The 21,055-nt window shown below is 34.2% G+C and overlaps 1 protein-coding gene across 1 annotated transcript; it reads right to left on the minus strand.

The window, feature by feature from the left end:
• Positions 1 to 11,242: 11,242 nt before the first annotated feature.
• Positions 11,243 to 20,456, minus strand: LOC134654221 (uncharacterized). The gene is made up of 3 exons (XM_063509691.1): positions 20,361 to 20,456; positions 13,471 to 13,726; positions 11,243 to 11,486 (listed from the first exon to the last, which is right to left on the minus strand). The coding sequence occupies exons 1-3, from the start codon at positions 20,361 to 20,363 to the stop codon at positions 11,269 to 11,271; spliced, it is 477 nt and encodes a 158-aa protein (XP_063365761.1). The 5' UTR covers positions 20,364 to 20,456; the 3' UTR covers positions 11,243 to 11,268.
• Between the last annotated feature and the right edge of the window lie 599 nt (positions 20,457 to 21,055).

The raw sequence follows: 21,055 nt of genomic DNA on the forward strand, positions 1-21,055 counted from the left end.
AATTAATGTTTTAAACAAACATATATGTTCTGTTTAAATGCGAAGTAAGGTTTCCACGGCTTGTACTGAGTGAAAACAATGGATTTTGGTAGTGGCACGGTCAAATCAAGCCGGGTATAGTTACGTATAGGTACCTCGCCCTGATTTATGGTTAAGAAGGGTACTTTGCGTATTTTTCAATAGGAAATTGTACTTTTTGTCCGAATATGAACTTTATTTCCATGGAATAAAGGAGAAGTTTTTGTAATGACGGATTTGGTTGGGGTTGGGGTTACCTTTACCTACCACTACCAAAAAAGTCAAGCTTGGATTGAAGTGAAAACTGTTATGAAAGATACCGATACCAATGAAAAGGAACAGCAGAGACCCGGCCTTGTAAAATGGAGTTGGACATGTTTTAAAGGAGATATAACAAACGCCATTTTTTCTTAGATCTCATATGATCTCATGATCGATTTCGGTGTATCTATAGTTGTAGCAGTAAAGCATAGAACTAAAAACAAGACTTTCCTACATTTGAAATTTTGAATGTCTATTCTAAAATCTGTATTAAACTTCTGTGAACTTCAGAGTGAGTATAATAATAGCTGCTAGTCTTTGTGAAAACGGCAGCGTTTCGTGTTGTGTCATGTATTAAATGTAAATGTAAACTTTTGTAATTATATCAAGGAAGAGTGTACCTATTAAAAATAATGTAACTCAGCGTTGAATGACCAGCGAAGAATCTATTTTAAATAAATCACTACAAAAAACATTGTATTAACTAAACTACGAGTCAAGCTCAAGTACTTAAGACACTGGGAACTTTTACATTTTCCACCGTGGCCTAATTGTTATATTAAAATCTTTACAACTAAACTTCTAGTTTGCCTATCATTCAAAACGGTTTCAAAGAAAAATTTAAGTTTTATGGTCAGAGACGCGCGATGTTAGTGGCCAATGGCCGTTCTTGTGTCCCGTGGAATTCTGTGTTATAAATAGTTTATACAATAATTAATTGTTTCATCTTTATAATGTAAAATGTATGGGGTGTTTTTTGTTTATATCCCTTATTATTCATCGTATCAAGTATTTTATGCGTAATGTAACTACTATTACTAACGAAATAGTACTACTAACGTAAGGTACTATTTCTGCATAGACTAGGAATCCTCTAGACGGAGTTTAGAGCAATTATTTCATGAAACCGATGTTGCCAAAAATACTGGGGTGCGGGGGACGAGGTGAGCGAGTCCCGTGCCGTGATTGGTCCGTTCAAAGACACGGACGTCACACAAAAACACTTTGACTCGAAGATGGAGTAAAATGGATGGAGTATATTTGTGGCAGAGGGGGTAGCGCTACTATGCTCAGTCTAGAGGATGTCTTGTCTGTGTATTTCTGTTACTGTAATAATTAAAATCATAATTTATACCGTTTTACCATATGTGTTGTGTATGTAGCAATATAATGTAGAAAGTAGAAGTACTAATATGGTAATATGAAATACAGCATTACCCTACTATTCTTATATGTAGAAAGTTGAAAATGGTTTGTAAGTACGTGTTCAATATAAGAACGTAGGCTAATTATATGCATAGTATATGTGTATAAATATATGCCGCAGTGTCTAGCTTTGGTCTCTTTCCTATATATTTCCTGGATATAAAGGTAACAGGGATTTTACCGAGAGTATTTTCATAAAAACGTAACGGAATCTACGTGTAACTGAGTTAGGGTTTCAAATGGCGAAGAAAAGTATTTTCAATAACAATTTTTTCACTTTTTACAAGATGAATAATGTTTATAGAATTTCTACGAAATCTCATACAGACGATCTTTCATCATTATCTATAGTTCGTCTTTTTAGCATTAGAAAAAGACTACGCGATCTTGACGTCTTTTAATTGAAAAACGCTTTTTAAAATCAGTAACTATATTACTTATGAAAGCAAAATAATGTAAATAATCGTATATGATTCATAATTGTCACATATTTGCCGTGACTTATTTTTCAAAAGTGTTTTTCAATAAAAAGACACGTCAAGATCGCGTAGTCTTTTTCTAATGCTAAAAAAACGAACTATATCCACATTTAAATATGAATACTTAGTTTTTAATCCAAATTACACTTGCCTATTACCAAAGAGATACCAAATACGCAATATACTAGTTGGTAGTCCATAAAAAAAATCAAAACGGAGCGGAGTCAAAACGGTATTCTACAAGTTTGGTAAATGATTAAATTAAAGTAATAAAAAAATATTTTACCGATAACCCTCAACGCAGGGAGGCTTGTGTAAGAATTTTCCTAGTTTTATATGTCGTCAGGTAGAGAATTACTTTTACAAACAAACTGGCTAAAAATGCACTGTATTGTAATAAAAAATGTATAAAAAATTGCTCACACTTTTCTAAATTATGGTGCTCTATGATCTTAGTCTGTGGTTATTATTTTAACATTTGTCACGCATACAAACCGTATTTTCTGAGCTATTTACTCAGTAGTAAATTTAATATTTTATTTAGTCTTGTAAAAATATTTTCGTTTACGTATTTTTCGCTTTTTATTACCTTTTCGGATATTGTATTGCTTTCTACCATAGGTACAGTAAGCAAAAATAACGATGTATGTGTATTCTTATATGTGTATTGTTTGGATTTAGCTGTTTACATGTGTATTTGATGTATAGTGTAAATTAAATAGGTAGCATATACATTACACACCAATACTTATATACATGCACAATCAAAATTATATTAATAAGTACAACCTTTGTTGTATTTGTATGGATATGTAATTATGTATCTTTATTACGTTATGTATCAACATTATAAACTTATACCTTTGTATTATTTTTACCAGAAAATTCATGGAAAGTACCTGTTATTAAATGACATAACTGTCGATTTTGAAGTTCTAGTACTCAAACTGTACATATCTATAGACAATATTTTAGGCGTTATTCTATTGGAAATCTAAAATTGGTCACTCTAAGAGTGTATTTTTGAATGGACATACTGGGTGGTGTTGGAGGTATGATCAAAATACCGTCAGGTGACAACCATAAATCACTAATTACAACAAAACAATTAAATATAAATCAACCAATCAGTTGTTTTGGTACTATTACGGTTCACTATGGCTCTGAACTTGTGGCAGTAATTAGTGAGTTTTGGTTGTCACATGACGATATTCTCTTTTTAAACATCTAACAAAGTTTGTTGATAACTTACTCTGACTTTAATATTTATATTAATCTCACGCAAAACCATAAAGTCGAACCAAGTTAACTACGCACCGATTTTGACTTAACAAAGTGAGGGATTGTCATAATTACCGTCATTTTTTTCAAAATTTTGACTAGCACTCCACACTTTGTTGTAACAAAGGCGGTGTAAAGTTAGCTTGGTCCGACACATTTTTTTTTCTTTGATTGACCGGCACTTAGCTTAGTAAACAATATTTTCTTAGTACGAACCTCGAGTCCAGAGCCACCCTGTATTGTCATGGTTTGAATGATGTCTCATCGCTCATGTGTCCTATTGTGTGGAATTGAAACGGAACGTAGGAAACACGATATGATTGTGTGACAGTGTCTTATTAGGATAGTAGGATCTGGTAAACACCACCTGTACAGCTATGCTGTTTTGAACGTTAGTGGTCTTAAAATACAGTTTCAAGTTCTTTGATACATAAACTTTCGAGTTTAGAGCAGCGGTCGGCAACCTTTTAGCAGCCAAGGGCCACATAGTAGTTAACGAAGTTGACGCGGGCCGTACTTTGTTAATATTTATGACTTTATCAGATATTGTCGTTTGTCAATATTACTTACATACAAAATAGCCAGGGAGGCTCGCGGGCCGCAGGTTGCCGACCGCTGGTTTAGAGCAACAAGCTAAAAATCGATACATGTATTGTTTTTTATACCAAAAGAAAGGCGACGAAAACCTGACCTGACTAAATATTTTCTTCCTTTGATTGTGTTTATTAAGTACAAATAGTGCTGTTACGGGTAGTTTAGTATTGGAATTAGTACGAGTAAGTGGATAAGGCGTGAGCATATCGGTATGTAAAAGATCCTTAGAGAGGTAGAGCATTTATTGAATTAACTGATGTGTTCTTTTGAAACAAACTGTTGGTGGTCTCATACATTTCTTGCCTCATAAAAAAAGGATAAACTGACAGCGTCATTTTAATCAACAATCATCTAGTCAAGATGCGTATAGATAATTGCGCATTGCCAATATACAGTCAAAGAATTTAATTTCTGTACCATTTCATACCTTGTTCAATCAATATGAAAGTCGCTAGGGACCATACTATTGTCACTGTGACAAGGTACGTAATAGTACTGAAATTAAATGCATTGACTGTACCGTAAAACCACCCAACTGTTAGTTTAAAGAATACATCAGCACTTCACTTCACGTGTGTCGTTATTTGTTGAAGTTCTTATTGTGTGGGAACTAGGTCGATTTTGCAACGTCTGCTAGCAAAGATGTTGAATGAGACAGATTGCTTTGTTTTGGAAACTTTCTAGTCATTGTTTAATTGTTAATCTCATTATTACGTTTATTTTTGTTAAACGGGGCTAAAGAGATTGTGCGATTATCGAAACACAATAGCCCTTACGATTTAAGCTGTTTTATTTTCTTAAAAAGTAATTTATAAGTTAACAATCAGTATTATTTGTGTTCAATGCACAATAGATATCTAGTCGTATTTTAATAAGCTGGTACTAAATACGCAATTCGGGCCTCTCAACTCGAATATTTAAAAAGTATTTATACAATTTTACCAAAGTAATGGTTGTGTTTTGCTTAAGGTGCTTATTATTTGCAGATTCAAATATATTAAATAATGTAAAATATGTAACAATTATATATGAACAGCCGAAGAAAACTGAAGTGTAAGAAAAGCTTGATAAGTATTTACCTACTTCCAAAAATATAATGAGGAACAGAAATTCAACATTTTTCCTGAGTGTATTAATGTTTAATGCTCTAGCAGATAAGTAAAAAAAAACTAGTGTTCATCAACTTGTGCCAAACAACTTGGCAATGTGTCAATGCGATTGAGAATGTTCAAATTCCCTTGTAAATTATATTGAATTTCTTGTAATGCGTGAGGTCGCGGTTTAGTCAGGACGACCGAGTTGTGCGTTTCCCTTCTATAGTAGAGTAAAGAAATTGTTGCAACTGTAATACCATAAGTAAGTTTAATCCTGCTGAGGTTTTTAATAAAGTTTAACTTGATCGAATTGAGAATGTATCGTGTTCTATTTTGACACATATAAAGTCTAAAAGTTCAGTTTGTCAATTTAGTTTACTTTACTCATACAGTGTAGTTTGGGTAAACTGAAATTAATGATAAGATAATTCGTTTCAATAATACAGCAGCAGCTATCTTGCTGGTATTTCAGAGTATCAACAATTTCCCGAATTAACTCTACTCTACCTTCAGTTCTGAAGCTTAAATTTCTTCGGCTCTAACGATTTAACTGTTAGTATATGTATGGGTGTACCTGTAAGTACATAACAACCTACTGTAGTATATAGTAACCTAAACTTGTTAGTAGGTACCTATTCTATAACCGTGTACTGTTAACGAGATCAAAAGAAATCTATTTTAAATATCATTGTACGAGAATATATGTTATCTGTATGAAAATAAAATGCGAAACTTCAGAATGGGCGGTTTTATTAATATTGCGTACTAATTCTGTGTTAGCAATACCAAGTTACATGTAACGATGACGATAGGTATGATGGTATACATATACGTATACCTGCCTAACCGATCCATGCATATTAGGTACTATGGTTTGAATTTCAAGGAGTATTTAAGGATCTTGCTTAAAAAGGGAAAAAATAAGACGTTTTATAACAACAACAACAACAACGTTTAATAAAAATTAACAACATCATAAAAATAACAATACTGGTGACAGACTTCTACTAAGGCGTACCAAGCTAGTAAGAACAAGAATGAATATAGAAAAGAAAAGGAAGAAGTAAAGACGAGAAAAGAAAAATACTAAAAAATGAATATAGGTCTCTTAAAGAAAATCAAGATGAAAAAATAGTGAAATGTTCAGTTTTAGATAACGAATTATATAAGCCATGAAAAAGGACTCCATTACTCGTTATAAAAGTATAGTAAATAGTAAAATTTTAAACAACAGTGAAGAAAAAAGAAAGTGAAGTGAAGTGATCAGGAAAGAAATGAAATAAGTTAAGATATTTTAAATGTAACAGCTATCGTAAAAATAGAAGCAGTAAGGTAAATAGAAGAAAATATAAGAAATAGTCCGATATAAAACAAATTAATATTTTAGGTAAGAAGAAGCATAAATGAAGAAAACTGAAATAATGAATTTAAGAGTGAAAAGTCAAATTTAAGTATGTCATAACTATGATCAAACCGATAGCGTAGCAAAGATGGTAATAGTAAGACACATATAATAAAAGTAAGAGAAGTAGATGCTGGTAATGTTTAAGATAAGGAAAGTCGAAGTAGTAGAGGAAAGGAAAAGTTTCAGTACTTATGATATGACGTGTTAAAACAGGCTAGAAATAAGGTATAGTAAATGTAGCTGATATGAAAGTAAAAATAGAAGAAAATATAAAAATAGTCCGATATGACACTAATAATGCTTATATTATCGAAGGAGCAATGGAAGAAATTTAAATGAAGAATTTAAGAGTGAAAGTAAAATTTTAGTACGTCACGACTATGATCATAGTAAATCAAAGTTATCAAAGATAGTAATAGTAAGACAAATAGGTATAGTAAAAGTGAGAAAAGTAGATAGTAAAAGTAATGTTTAAGAAAAAGAAAGTCGAAGTAGTCGAGGAGAGGAAAAGATTCAGTACCTGCTAGAACCGGCTAGAAATAAGGTAAGATATAGTCAACGGAAAAATGGAAAAGATAGGCAAATAAAAATAGAAGAAATATAAAACATAGTCCGATATGAAAATTATATTCTAGGAAAGAAAGAGGCAATGAAATAAATTATAATGAAAAAAATTGAAGTGTGAAAACTACTACGTCGTGGCTATGATTATAGTGATAGCGTAGCAAAGATAGTAATAGTAAGACAACGATAGTAATAGTAAGAGAAGTCGATGGTAATGTTTAAGAAAAGGACAGTGAAAGTAGTGAAGGAGAAGGAAAAGTTTAGTGTAACGTGCTAGAACGGGCTAGACCAGCAAATGACAGATATCTTTTGCACATGTATGAAGGCCAACTGTGATGTAATATGGTGAATAAGAAGATAGATAGACGTGAATAAGGAGAATTGTTATGCAAGTTCATATGTGAAGTAAGTGCAATGTATAAAGAAATGAGCAAAATAAATAAAAGTGATATCGTATCAGGAAAGAACGATAAGCAACAGTGAGCAAGAGAAGTAGAATAGGAAATATGAATACAGTTTAATGTAGTGAAAGTGAAATGAATGAAAGCGTATTGAAGCATGTGGTTGCGTAGTAAATAAAGAGTATGAAAACGGGAAAATTTAAAAGAAGGGAAGTGTATATTTCATAAGTAAATCAAGTGTGGTAGAGGAAAATAAAGAAGAGTGAAGGGAAAATACGAGAAATCAAGAGAGAGAGAGAAATATATAGAGAAATAGATAGTTAAATAGGTGAAAAAGATGAACATTTAAGTAAGTGGGCGAGTACAAGTAGAAAATATTCAGTGACAAAATAAACAGATAAAAAAGGAGTGTTCTCATGAGTACAGTAAATGTGATGGAAATAGTTATTTTCGATACAAGTGCGAAAAAAAGGAAATCCGAAACGAGTGGCGATAAATTAAAACACGACCGAAGGGAGTGTTTTAAATCGACACGAGTTGCGAATTACCTATTCGCACGTGTATCGAACAACGTTTTACAGTACATATGGCACTTTAAAGTTTCAACATACGTACGAAAAGTGCTATTTTACGCACTAGTGCGGAAAAGTAGCCCCATATGTACTGTAAAAGAATTAAATTAAGTGTTCAAAATTTGATAGGAAAACCAGAGAAAGCGTAGTGATAGGCATTTAAAATAAATGAATGAAGGATATAACTTTAAGTATAACAGAAAAGTCGATTAGGCAAGTTCTCATAAGTATCGTCCTTTTAATAGAAAAAAATGAAGAGTCAGAATAAAGTACTTAAGAAATGGAGGAAAAACAAGAGTAAACAAGAATAAATGCGACACACGAAGTTAGGCAATAATAAACATAGGAAAAGATGATTGAATAGTCATAGAGCAAATAAATGAAGAAAGAAATATAGGAAAGAAGAAAAATAGAAGACAGCATAGAGAAGAGAAGTATAAGGTATATACACTTTTGTAAATAAATCTTACTAAACAAATTCTAAGGCCAGTTATAATAGTAACACAGAAAAGAAATACGAAGAAAAGGCACAGTCTAAAATAAGCGGGATAATTAAAATCAAACACTTAAATTATTGGTGTACGCCAGATAGACACAAAAACAAGTAAGAGATCACAAGAATAAGAAAGTATAGAAGTGACCTATAGGAATTTTAAAAGTAGGTAAAACAAGTTCAAAGTGAAACTAAAAATAGAGAAGAGAGCAACGAACAGATACACTTATGAAAACAGTTTGAAATGAAAAGAAAAAAATAGTTAAAAGTGGTAAGAGTATGAAAATGGAATTTATGAAATAAGAATAGATAGAGAAAGACAGTTACAATTACGCTTAACATATTGTAATTGAATCATATTGCATAGTTTTTATAAGATGAAATTTTACACGTCGTCTACACTATAACATCGATTGACTTGGTATGTTATTCCGTTTTATCTGTTACAAAATATAACAATATACATGTGGATGATGTGGATCTGAAATATAACTATTAATTTTATTCGAATAACAACATCTCGAAACACAGTTCAGTAAAGTAAAGAAGATAATTAAGGAAAAAGAAATTAAGTGCGGGAAAAGCTAAAAAGATAGAAATAGAAAAACAAGGAAGATAGGAAGACTGACACAAGAAAAAGAAAAATATTAGAAAACGACAGTAAGGGGCTATTAAGGAAAGAAAATAAAAATTGCGGAAAAAGATTCAGACAAGAGAAGGAATCTGAGTTGATGGTAATCGTGTAGTATAGAAAATAAAGAAGTGTAATGCAAGAAAACTCACAAAACACGAAAATAATAAAGATAAAGTATAGGGTCTATTAAACAGGGTCAGCTAAGGAAAAAAAACAGAAATGACTTTAAAAAGAAAAAAAAAGAAAGAAAATGGGCTGTAGTGGAAGACCGACAGTGATAAAGACTAAAAAACAGTGTGAGCTGTGTGAGCAAAGGAAAGGAGACATGACGTTAAATAGTTTAAATACAAAAGAACTTTATAGTAGGCAGTAGTGGAGATCAGAGGACAATAGTTAAAAAAGGCAAAATAAGAAAACAATATCAAAAAGGACAGATTTTTTAAATAATCGTCATATGAATAAGTAAATTATTCAATTATAAAATAAATATTGTGTGATAATGATTATGTTAAGAAAGAAAATATAAACTGTACCTATAGAAGAAAACGAGGAATTAATTTCATAATCATAAAACTCTTTTATGAAATGAATAAAACTAACAGTAAGGTGTAAAGGAGTAGAAGAAAAGGGTACATAAATAAAAATTAAGTAAGTATTTTATAGACAAAATAAAGATAGATAAAAAAAGATATTGGTCCTGATATGGTGAAATTATGAAGAACAAAGGAAGGTAAAAAATGTGCATAAATAACCAAATAGTCAAGTCAAGACACTTCGAAAAAGTTAGTTTAGAATATAGATAGTAGAAGTAAGGCTATACATATGTATAAGTGAAATTCAAGAGAATATTGCACAGGGAATATTTCCTCAATTGTGTTTATCTATTAGGTAAACTCAAATATTCATAAAAATATATGTAGTTTAAAAATTTACCATTAAAGTTATGAATAGTGTAAAGAGAGTCAGAAAAGACAGATTCCTGTGTAAATGAAAATGTAGAGTTGAAGCAGAGCGATCTAGTAAAATGCAAGGACAGATATAGTAAGTAGCGCAAGTAATACAAGTGTAAAATAGAGAAAAGAAGTAGGTGGAAAGTGTGAACATAGAAAAATAAATGCAGTGATAATATTATAGTAGCAGAAAATAAATCAAAGCAGAGTTATAGATAAAGCTAGAGTGAATAATGAAAGACAATTATTAAGAAAGATGAGTGTAATAATTGATAAACAAGAAATAAAATACGACAGTAAAGAAGATAAGCATGAGGTTTAAATTGAACAAGAATTAAGTGACTACATAAGCTATATAAGGTGAAAAGAAGAAGTAAGTAGCAGTGACTAAGAGATGTCTAAAGCGTGACAATAAGAAGTATAAGAACAGAAATGAAGTTTACAATAAATTAAGAAATAAAGACAAGAAATAAACAACATAGTGTCATAACATAGAGAGTAGTTATAAAAGTAAGTAACAATGACATTTAGAAAGTAGACTATGTTGTTTTAAATGAATAAACATAAACACTGATAATAATAGTTTTGTTAAAACTATGCAATGTATAATAGCCTAATAGGACATTGTGACTGTGATTGTAAAAAGTAGGTAAGCAGAAATAAACAGTAAAAGAGCACAGAAGTGTAGAAAAAAGTTTCTAACTTGGTACGTATCACAGTGTTCTTCAAAAAACTTAATCTAATTGAGGAACTAACGTTGAATATAAAAATAAGTGCAACGCGGAATTAACCGTTTGAAACAAATGTGCGGTAATTCGGCTTTACTAACTACATAATATATCACTTGGATCGAATACTGTCTTTGGTAATCTCTTACTAATTAAATAACATACCCAGATCAAAGGAACGAAGATGATAACGCTCCAAACAGTGATTCAATCTTAATAATTAGAATCAATAAATAGGGTATTATTCTATTGGCAAGGCCTTTGGCTTTAATACCCGACTGCGAGTAAGCTCCTCGGTATTAAATATTAATAAATGCTAACAAATGGCTCATCTTTATAATGTTAATTTGTGTTCATTATATACAATGACCACATTTCTGACCTGTTTTATTTAGTCATAAGTTTACTGACTACTAAAAATGAGTCTTAAAAGAATATTGTGCAAGCCCAAGCTCCATCAAACCAATCAAAGTCCATGTGATGGTTGTCATCCAATAAAGAGCCAAACTTAAAAAAAAAAGTTTACGAGCATAACATTGCAAGAAATGTTAACTATTAATATCTCGCAGCCGGGTACGTATAACCTCGCTACTTCCTGTAGCTTTCCTCATGGCCGTTGACGGGGTAGTCGGCGTACCAGCCGAAGGCGCCGCTGTCGCCCGTGTGCGCGCCGAAATCCACGTACTCGCCGAAGTCAGGCGGCCGCTCCGCAAGCGCAGACGCCACGCTGGCTCCATCGTGCTGCGCAGGCGCTTGGATTTGTACTAATCTCGCAGGGGCTTCTGGTTCTGGGGCTAGTTCTATTGCTGAAATGGATAATAAAGTGTTCAATGGGCAAGTGTTCTTAGGGAAACTTTTGGTAAAAACAAGATTACTTAATAGGTAATTTGACAGAGTAATATGGTGTTAGGACTTAGGAATATAATCCGAGTCTAAGGACTTGACTATTATACAATTACGAAACACTCGAACACTGTTATTATAATAAACGACAAACGCCATTAAGTGTTTAGATAAATACTGCAATTTTAAATGTAAAAGCTACAGCGGAAACAGCTAGTATTTGAGCGCACTTAGCAAACACCGAAGTCATTTGCATGCATACATCAATTGTTAAACTATTGCATAATCCGCTCAGCGTGTCGATGTTATCTCAAAGGGAACAATAGAAGAAAGCGAACTGAACGTTTTTCGTCCGCCTTTTGTTCATTTGTCAAAAAAGTTTCACGTAATAATGAAGTCAGTGCCGCTATTTAGTGTGGAACTGGTTAATTACACTACAATATCGGTGTTCTAGAAAGCTATAGCTAATCCTTTGTGCAGTGAAAGTGGTGGTGATATCTTGACGGACGGAGCAGATTATGAATTAATTTCGCTCTCTTTGACTTTGACATTTGGTCTCGCTTAGTTATGCGCTGTTGCGAGTAAGGAAAGTTGATTGTTATTGACCGTGCGTGACCTTTGCTCACAATAGTTGATAGCGATCGTTTCATTGAATTAGAGTTATTAAAGAGTTCAATGAGAAGGTGTGAATTTTTATTGTGGGATTTGGAGGTACCTAACGGTACGGCACCATGACCCGGGTTATGATGTCATTGTGCGAAAGGTTGACCTCAAATCTTCCATCTACAATTAGGTATTTACTTAATATTTCATGGAAAATCAATATTAATTGATTGTGCACGCTCTTCGATCAACACGGAAGGGATTCGGCATTCGCACTATTTCCCCTCTGCCTAGGTACAAGATCAACTGATCTAGCGCGGGTAATAAAACTAGTTGCGCTCGGATTTTTAACTAGACCGAGTCCAGACGCGCGAGTGAACACAGCAGCAGAAAAAATGCCTAATTGCTCGGTTTTTTGTTGTAAAATGAGGTCGGGGACATCAAATTCACAAAAAGAAGGTGTTACATTTCACACGTAATATTTTTTTTACGTGTCATACGTTTAATTATATTTAAACACAATTATTATATTTTAGTCTCATGTAATTGCTGGATTTATCGATTTTTCTCGCCCAGTACAAATTGCGGATCGGTCGAGCAACAAATCCGACTTCTCATCTCTTGACGAAAATGTGTTAGTGTGCGTGTTGTGACACTTGTGACTCGTCCGTACACAAAAACAGATCGAGGTGTGCAAGATTTGTCTGTGTAGGGTGTCATTTTCTATGTATTTGTGTCGTCATTACAGATTGGATTTTGTATGCAAGTGTGTGAGAAGTGCGACTGTGTGCACGTTCCCCCCCGCGAAAAATGGCAGAATGATTTGAATGTCAAGATATCGCTTGGGCCTATCCCTTCCGACCTGTCGGAAGCCCGTGTTGATCGAAGTGCACGCCCAATTATATTATATATTTTTTTTTAAATACTGACAATGTGCGATATTACTCCTATATTCCTTGAATCGATCTACCAACTTGAATAACTTGATAATGATCTTGGAACTGAAATTTTCCAAATCACTTGATATCTAGCTGTTTATAAAATAAAGCTAATTGAAGCTGATAAAATAAATGCCATTATCCGGACTCGTAGCTCAGAATTTGTTACCTAACATGTCTCACCATTCATGTGTCATTCTTAGAAGAAATTCCATTGTGTTGTATACTGTCATTGCCGTCTGCTTCTCTACGTCAAGATATCAACCGATTATATTCAGAGCGATATCTGTAAGCGTCTGCTGATAGGGCTTTGAAGATCGGGACTATTGAGTCCTTCACAGTAGAATATTGACTTGTTACTCACGTTGCTGTTGGTACTGCACTGGATACTCCTCTTGCGGGGCACGTTGCTGTTGGTACTGCACTGGATACTCCTCTTGCGGGGTGTATTCCTGCACCGGAATGGCGTACTCCCTATACAGCGGCGACTGCTGTAACGCCTGTAACTGCGGGGGTGGCGGGGGAGGGGTGAGCGTCTGTCTTGGCACCCGTCGCCCGCGCAACGCCGACAAGTCGACGAAAGCGATCTGATCAGCCGGAACTGCTATGTAGGAAGGCATGGCCGTGCAGGCCGCGAAGAGCGGCAGGATCAGGAGGACGTACTGTGGACAAATAAATACAAATAAATAACAAAATATTTACACTAATCTGGTAGTCTTAACTGGTGGAAGTTAAGCAAAATTGAAAAAGTAACGGAATAATATATGCACGTTTTTTCTAATTTTGAAAATACTGTAGGTATTCTCATGACGTTCACTAGAGGTTGTACTTATGTAAACAAAAGATGCACAAAGACAAACTTAAATAAAACAAAAACGGAAATAGCATAGGTATCTTCATATAAAAACGTAATTGCTCAATTTAATTAGGATATGAATTTTTAACAGACTATACCTAAATAAGTAGCTGCGTAAGCACTTCCTGCAATAATAATTCATCTTTCTGAATAATTATCAACTGTATCCTTCTTACATGCTCTATTATCGGAATCTAATTTCCTTTTATAAAGAAAATCAGGCACTTTTAATCACACCTATTTTTCGCTCAATCAAACCACTAGGTAAAATTATAATAAGATATATGATTATTCAGCGGACATATTGTACATACACATACCATACGCATAGGCAGTCAAAATTATCGCACACCACATCATATTTTTGTGCTCATTTCTTTACTAACGCGGTGTTAGTTAGTAACATATGTCATATGTCATCTTGTTATCTCATACGCGATAAGTAAGACCATGTTACGTTTACACCGTTGCCTCAGGCCTAGGCCTGACTGATCCTAGGATCAGTAAACCGTTTACTGATCCTAGGCCTGAGGCAACGGTAGTTGGTAGCAAGCTCAATCCAATCTTGTGGTTGTCCTAATCACCGAAGGCATTACTGTGATAAGTATCTGGTTTTCTATGCCGTATTTGCGGTCTAAAATTTACACAGATGTAGTCACTTTTAGATATCAACACGAACTAGATATGTAAGTATAAGTACTGCTACCTAATTCCGTGCAAGGGTGCGTCTCGGTCCCGCATCTAAGCACCAATCAGAAAGAAGTACTGCGTAACCGACTGTTTCGATAGTACACTAATATAAGTCAGTGAAAACATAAAATGTATTATGATATCTCGTCATTTCATCGGAAACTTTCTGCCGCTGAGAGGGACAGGGAAATAACATATAGGTAGTTATGTATACATTATTCTGTCCTTTAACCTCCTAAGACCCACAGGACAAATTTTTGTACATCTTCCACAATCTATTTTGAATTTTTATTGAATAACAAAGAGTTCCAAATTTAAAAACAAAACAACTGCTTCTGGGTCTCGGGAGGAGTTTCCGACAAAAAGGTAGAAGCTTAGGTAGATGTATTTAATAAGCCCTTTAGGCAGCAGGCAATGGCGTGGCGTGGTAAGCAATGGTATTCATTGCAACCGTCTTACGTCGCAATGAGGCACGAGGTATGAAGTCCGGCGTTGCGCAATAGCAAGCAATTGGATCGTGCTTGTGGCCAGTAACGTTGCGTTATGCGCCGGCGTCTGTGACACCAATCATTGATCGCTCATTTGAAAATGGAATGTCGTTGACTGCTAAGTAAGTTAGAGGGTATATTTGATATGTTGTCATGACTGCTGGGGACATCGCCTGAGACTTTCTGTGTGTGATTGACATATGATTTTTATAAACAAAAATGCGTAGAGTTAGACCAAGATAAGTCTGCAACGATTTTGATAGCTCACTTCTATGAAATGACTCAAATGACGACGTATAAATAACACTTGCACTGCGTATGCTATCAAAATCGTTGCAGACTTTTCTTGGTCTAACGCTATCTGCCAATCACAAACTAGAAATAACCAAGGTGTATTTATTCGACATAGGTCTCATAGGTACCTATATAAAAATCAGTGTCGTGTTTGACGCAAAATTATTTAAGTAGGTATAGGTATTAGTTTCATCCTAGGTTTCCTAGGCTAATGGCAGCAGAACCGTAAAATTTTAATTTAAAAATACGTACCTATTAATAATAATATACGGCTATCTATTGTTTGCTTTAACCTCCATGCAATTTTACGTTTTAGGATCTATTGTTGTCTTATATTGAGGTATTCAACAATTAATATATTTTATTTGTACCTAACATAATCTCCATATTGGTTTGCAGTTAATGTCATATAACATATGCCATTAACTACATAGCCTGAAGGCAGAAAAGCTTTGTCTAACTGCAACAGTGTCATTTCTCGTAGGCGCAAGTCCCGCCCACATTGCCCTTTGTGTTTCCCAATAAATCACCTCGAAAGTTGGTTATTATACGCCTACATAAATGACACAATAGAATAAAAACTTTCCCATGTTCTAATGAGAGCCGACTATAGAAAATCACCGTACTGTCAACGACATCGACATACCTACTAATACATATATTCGTGTATCTGTCGCCGGCCGATCGTAAGATCAGGCAGATCGTAATGTTCCTGTGTAATGTTTTGACGATAGTGACATTAAACCAATATATAGGTAGGATAGGTTCGTTAGGTTGCTCTAGATGCCCGAAGGGCAAACTGCTCAGAAATCGCGTAGCGGGGCTCCGTCGATTCAGGGAACGGGTCAAAGATTTTCACGTTTCACGATATGCCTAGGAATTTCACGATATGCCTGATCTTACGATCGGCCGCCGACATATCGATCGCCTTATGACAACGGAATAAGGTTTATATTTCGACTTAAATCGTACATCAGCCAGTTAATCATTTTAAACAAAGGCAATGTCCACTGTTTTACCATAAACGCCCACGTAATGTATGCATTATGCCTATTGAAAGTGTATTATGTACTATAAGTTAGAGAAGGCAAGCACAATCACCGGAACATACCGGCCCTTCTCTCCATGTTCCCTTTGTATACAGATTTAGAACTGAAACAATTTTAAGTAGGTACTTGCTTATTATCACAACTAACTAAGTGATTGCAAGGTAAAGCCAGACAATAGTGGATTAATCTAGTTAGTTATATCTAACGGTGTTTTTAAATCTACAGGACACGTCGCGTAGCCTTTAGCCCTTATACCTACATAAGGGGGCCGCGTGGACTAGCAAAATGTCAAGGGGTAGTCATGAAAAATTGATATTGAAAAAATATTGATCTAACCTAACCTACAGTCGCCATATCGGAGCAGTCAAAATGTTTAAAAATATCTGAACAAAATATAATTTTGCCTAATGTTGAGTCCCTTTGAAAACAACTACGTAACATTACGTGCTAAGTACTGTCATTGGCCGCAATGGTTTCGTATTACCTCAGCAACTTTCAATTCGTACGTCAATAGCAAATAAGTTGTCTGTTTAACCTTATCAGACCGCTCGTAAACGAGTTAAGAATATTTTCAATTGCAAGGCACTCGCATTTTGCTTTCAAACTGTCTCTTTAAAAGCGAAATTACTTTACGTAACGTGTGTCATTCCGATATGTAACTTAGTACGCGTGTGTCGAAGGCTTTCAAAACCAGTATAATTAAGTTCAATCTGCGATTAAACATAGTATTTGTTTGATATATGTAGACAGACATGAAAAAGGATAGATCCCTAGAGTGCCGTTTTAGAAATCCGTTAAGAAACTAAGCATACAGGGTAAAATTAGAAATCGGGAAAAAAAATAATTAAGGGGCTAGTTAATTAAATTTTGAACCCTAGAACCGTTATAATTTCGCTACTTACCTAAATATTAAGCCTGTTCACAGGTCACGTTACGCTGGTTATGTGATCACATGGCCGATTACGGCCGATTTGGCGCCAAAACCTTCCGCAATGTTTGTTGTTACTTTTGAAATTGTAGCATATTTGCTTTTAGAAAGTAGATGTAGATTATATTTCGGGGTCGGGGTAACTAAGCGGCTTGGTTTAAGTAACGTGCGGTAATTTGATTAATTTGATTGGAATGATAACGTAATCGAAACGGCTGTACACAGTTGTTTAGTTCGTTTTTCACGGAAATTTTAAGGTGGGTCGAAAATTGTATATTATATATGTAAAAAATGTACCTATACGAGTGGCTAGGTAAATTATTAATTTCTAAATTAAATATTTTGTGTTTTGGGGCTTTTCCAAAATGAGAAAGGACGATTAGGTAGAGCCCGTAGAGTTTTGCGGGATTATTATTTAATAACACTCATTATTTAAAGATAGGTACTTATTTAAAAATTAACAAAATTAATTTAGCCGAATAACATCTTGAGATAAAAAAATAAACCGCACTGATATAACGCTAATTACGCTCCGCAGGTATGCAAACCTAGAACTTGACCTTAGGTTTTGCAACATATCTACCGGATTAACATAACATAACACATTCACATCGAGATGTAATTTTTAAAGAGTCGTATTTTACTCGGTTACGTAGGTATTTGCAATCTTCGTACCTAAAAGGTATCAAATAAAGCTCAAATTTAATTCTTAGCCGGGTTCTCAAGAAGAGGAAGTTTACATTTCACCAGTAAAAAGAAAATATCTTTTTAATAAGCACTTAAACTCTTAATTCAGTTGGTGCCGTGATCAGGATAGATAGTAACTTTCATACAGTTGAGCGGGTTAAATCGGGGGTTTTATATTAGGATGGTGCTATGGTGTCTTTACTGCAGTATGTTTGTAATAAAATTGAATTGGCCAGATTGTTGAATTGGTCTATTGTGATACTGATATCAGATTTCCACTCCCCGGGAAGCGAAACTGTAAAATATATGTACCAAGTCCGTGCAGATTTCAACCGTGGTGCTTTTCATATAAGGTCTAAAGTAAGCCCTAACTCGCCCTACAAGGAGGTTTTATTAACCGGTTGTAAACCAAGAGCAAGTTTCAGCCTACGCCCTCGGTTCCTGCTCGCCTTCGCTCGTTTCCGACGAGTGAAAGGCCAGAATGCAACCAATATCGAAAATAATATCTTGAGAAAACCAAGGTTGATTGTGGAACCGAATGTTATAAAAAGATATTAAGTACTTGAACGGAATCAAGGCTGGAGTTTTTGCGCCTATTATTGAATTCATTGTGTTTTAATTGGAATAGCTGTGTCTGTGACAGATTGTTTTGAATAAGTTCAATACTATAGTTTGTCCTGATAACCTGGAAGTGATACGTAATTGAATAGAAATCAGTCATTTCATTTATGTTTAATAAATTAGGAACATGAAAATAATAACTAAGACAAATTACCTACCAATGAAATTCAAAAAGTAACAAAAGTGAAAAAAGTGGTAATTTTTTTATTATTCTTCGATAGAGTTGGATAATATACGTAGATGGAAGTTGGTGTTTCACTTTACACACTATCTAGGGATATATACGGACATGCAGTGTAATGTAATCAGGCCATGTGTTTTTGTCCGACCGAAACCGTACGTTAATTACCTAATACCGTACCATAATTCGGCCGAAACATGATTTTTATGCTGAAACCGAAAGCCAAATTTCGGTCGTACACTACCAAAAATACAGTTTCACGGCGCCCGAAAGTTTAGGGAATTTTTTGGTTAAAATCGAACTTTCTGCCGAAACATGATTTTTATGCCGAAATCTGCCGAAACTGAAACTTACCAACCTTTAGAAAGTATATATGTTTCTTTAGAATATAATAGAAAATATGATCACTCAGATTCACTCTGTAGTCAGTCGCTAATTTTAATTACCTACATGGCTGTACCTATAATTAAAGTCGTGGGAAATAATAAAACTAAATGCATCATGAACCCCAGACAATGAGCATCACAACTTTTAATTAAGATTATGAAAACAGTTCTAGTAGACCGAGGGAATTACAAGTGTTTTTGTTGTGTAAAGTGCTAATTCGGGTGGCCTTGCGTTTACGCTCTACTAACGAACTAATTAACTCGCAATACATCATTATAACAATGCAACTTTAATTATTACCTATAGTATCTACCTAGTACCTATATTCACTATATATCTATATAAGTGGTATGTTTAATTTATAATTTTTTTATTTATTTCTCTTCTTAGGTTGGTTTTTTACAATATGGATATAAAAATAAAATACAAAAACACAATTTATAACATTATTATGATTAGAACTATTAATATTTTTTGTGTTTACGATAAAACATTTAATACGAGTTTATAAATCAAAAGGTACAAAAAGTGCAAATGTAAGTTAATGTATGTTAATGTAAAAAATTAAGTAAATGTAGTAAAGTATAAAAACAAGTTCATACCTTTTTTTTTCTGAAAATAGGTACTATAAAATGATACGATTACATCAAGAAATTATTTAGATTAGATTATAGATTTATGTATTTATTTCTGATTGAAAATGTACATTATATTTTACATGTCAAAATAAAATGCATTCACAAAAAGATCGTCGCAACACAATATCTATAATAATATTAATTCACAGAACGACATGAAGCGTTTTGTCTTTTTTAAATTTATATATATTTTTATCATTTCTAATTTTAACTGGGTAATAAAATTTTAGTTAAAAATAATAATTACCTAACAATCAAATTCCATAAAAAAGAATTATCCAAAAATAAAATAATGTCCGTTATTATTATAATATTTAAGTAGGTAATCCAAAACAATAAACAAAATAGGTACCTTACTTAAGTATTACGTGGAAGAAAACCGATTTATTTACGTTAACGACCGACACTGACAAAAAGGTTAGATTACATCACGTACCTAAAAAAAAAACAAACAAACGAAAGTGAAATGTAACTGACCATTGTTTTCCACCGCTACGTTGGCACTACGTCACTTGAGGGCGCGCTCGCCTCGACTGAGCTCGCTTTAGCAGCTGCTACAATTTTTATAGCAACCTTTCGACAAAGCGGTTTCACTTTCTACTTGGGTCCGGTCGAACATGATCCACTTCTTTTCGCCGCCTTTAAAGGTAAACAAAGGCGCCCGTTTCACCCCCGGGTTCTGCTGGCTGAGCCATTGTTCTCGGAGGTGGCGCTTGCCATATGCTAGCCACCATTTGGTCCGGAGGATCCGGTTTGGTTATGAGAAAACACAAGTCTCAATCAAGGTAACCTCAAGACCCTCAAGTCGATGAAACTTTCGCAAAAATCAGGTTATTTAAGGATTCTTCGGCAAATATCAAGATCGAAGTTGCATTTCTTATCAGTTCCCTGTTTCTGTAGGTAAGCATTCACCCGAAAATATCTACTTAAGTAGCTATTCTGTTCAATAAAGCGTTACCCTATCTGCTAATAGTTCCACTACCCCTATTCGTTTCAGTGTATTCCAGTCTCCTAGTTCATATATCACTTTTCTACTCATCTGTGAATGGATCCGTCTTTTAGTCCTTTGCCGGTCCTTAGATTTGTGACACAGAACACTGAACGCACTCGGAGGTCGAAAGACAAGTTTGAGTCGGAAGATTAAGTGTGACTCCGACCTACGACCATGCACG

This window comes from Cydia amplana, chromosome 14 (assembly GCF_948474715.1).
Source record: "Cydia amplana chromosome 14, ilCydAmpl1.1, whole genome shotgun sequence".
Taxonomy (NCBI): Eukaryota; Metazoa; Arthropoda; class Insecta; order Lepidoptera; family Tortricidae; genus Cydia; species Cydia amplana.

Bases quoted from the DNA above. Each gene is read 5' to 3' on its own strand.
- LOC134654221 (XM_063509691.1), bottom strand. The intron at 11,487-13,470 runs GTGCCCCGCAAG...TATCCATTTCAG, and splicing joins AGTGCAGTACCAACAGCAAC to CAATAGAACTAGCCCCAGAA.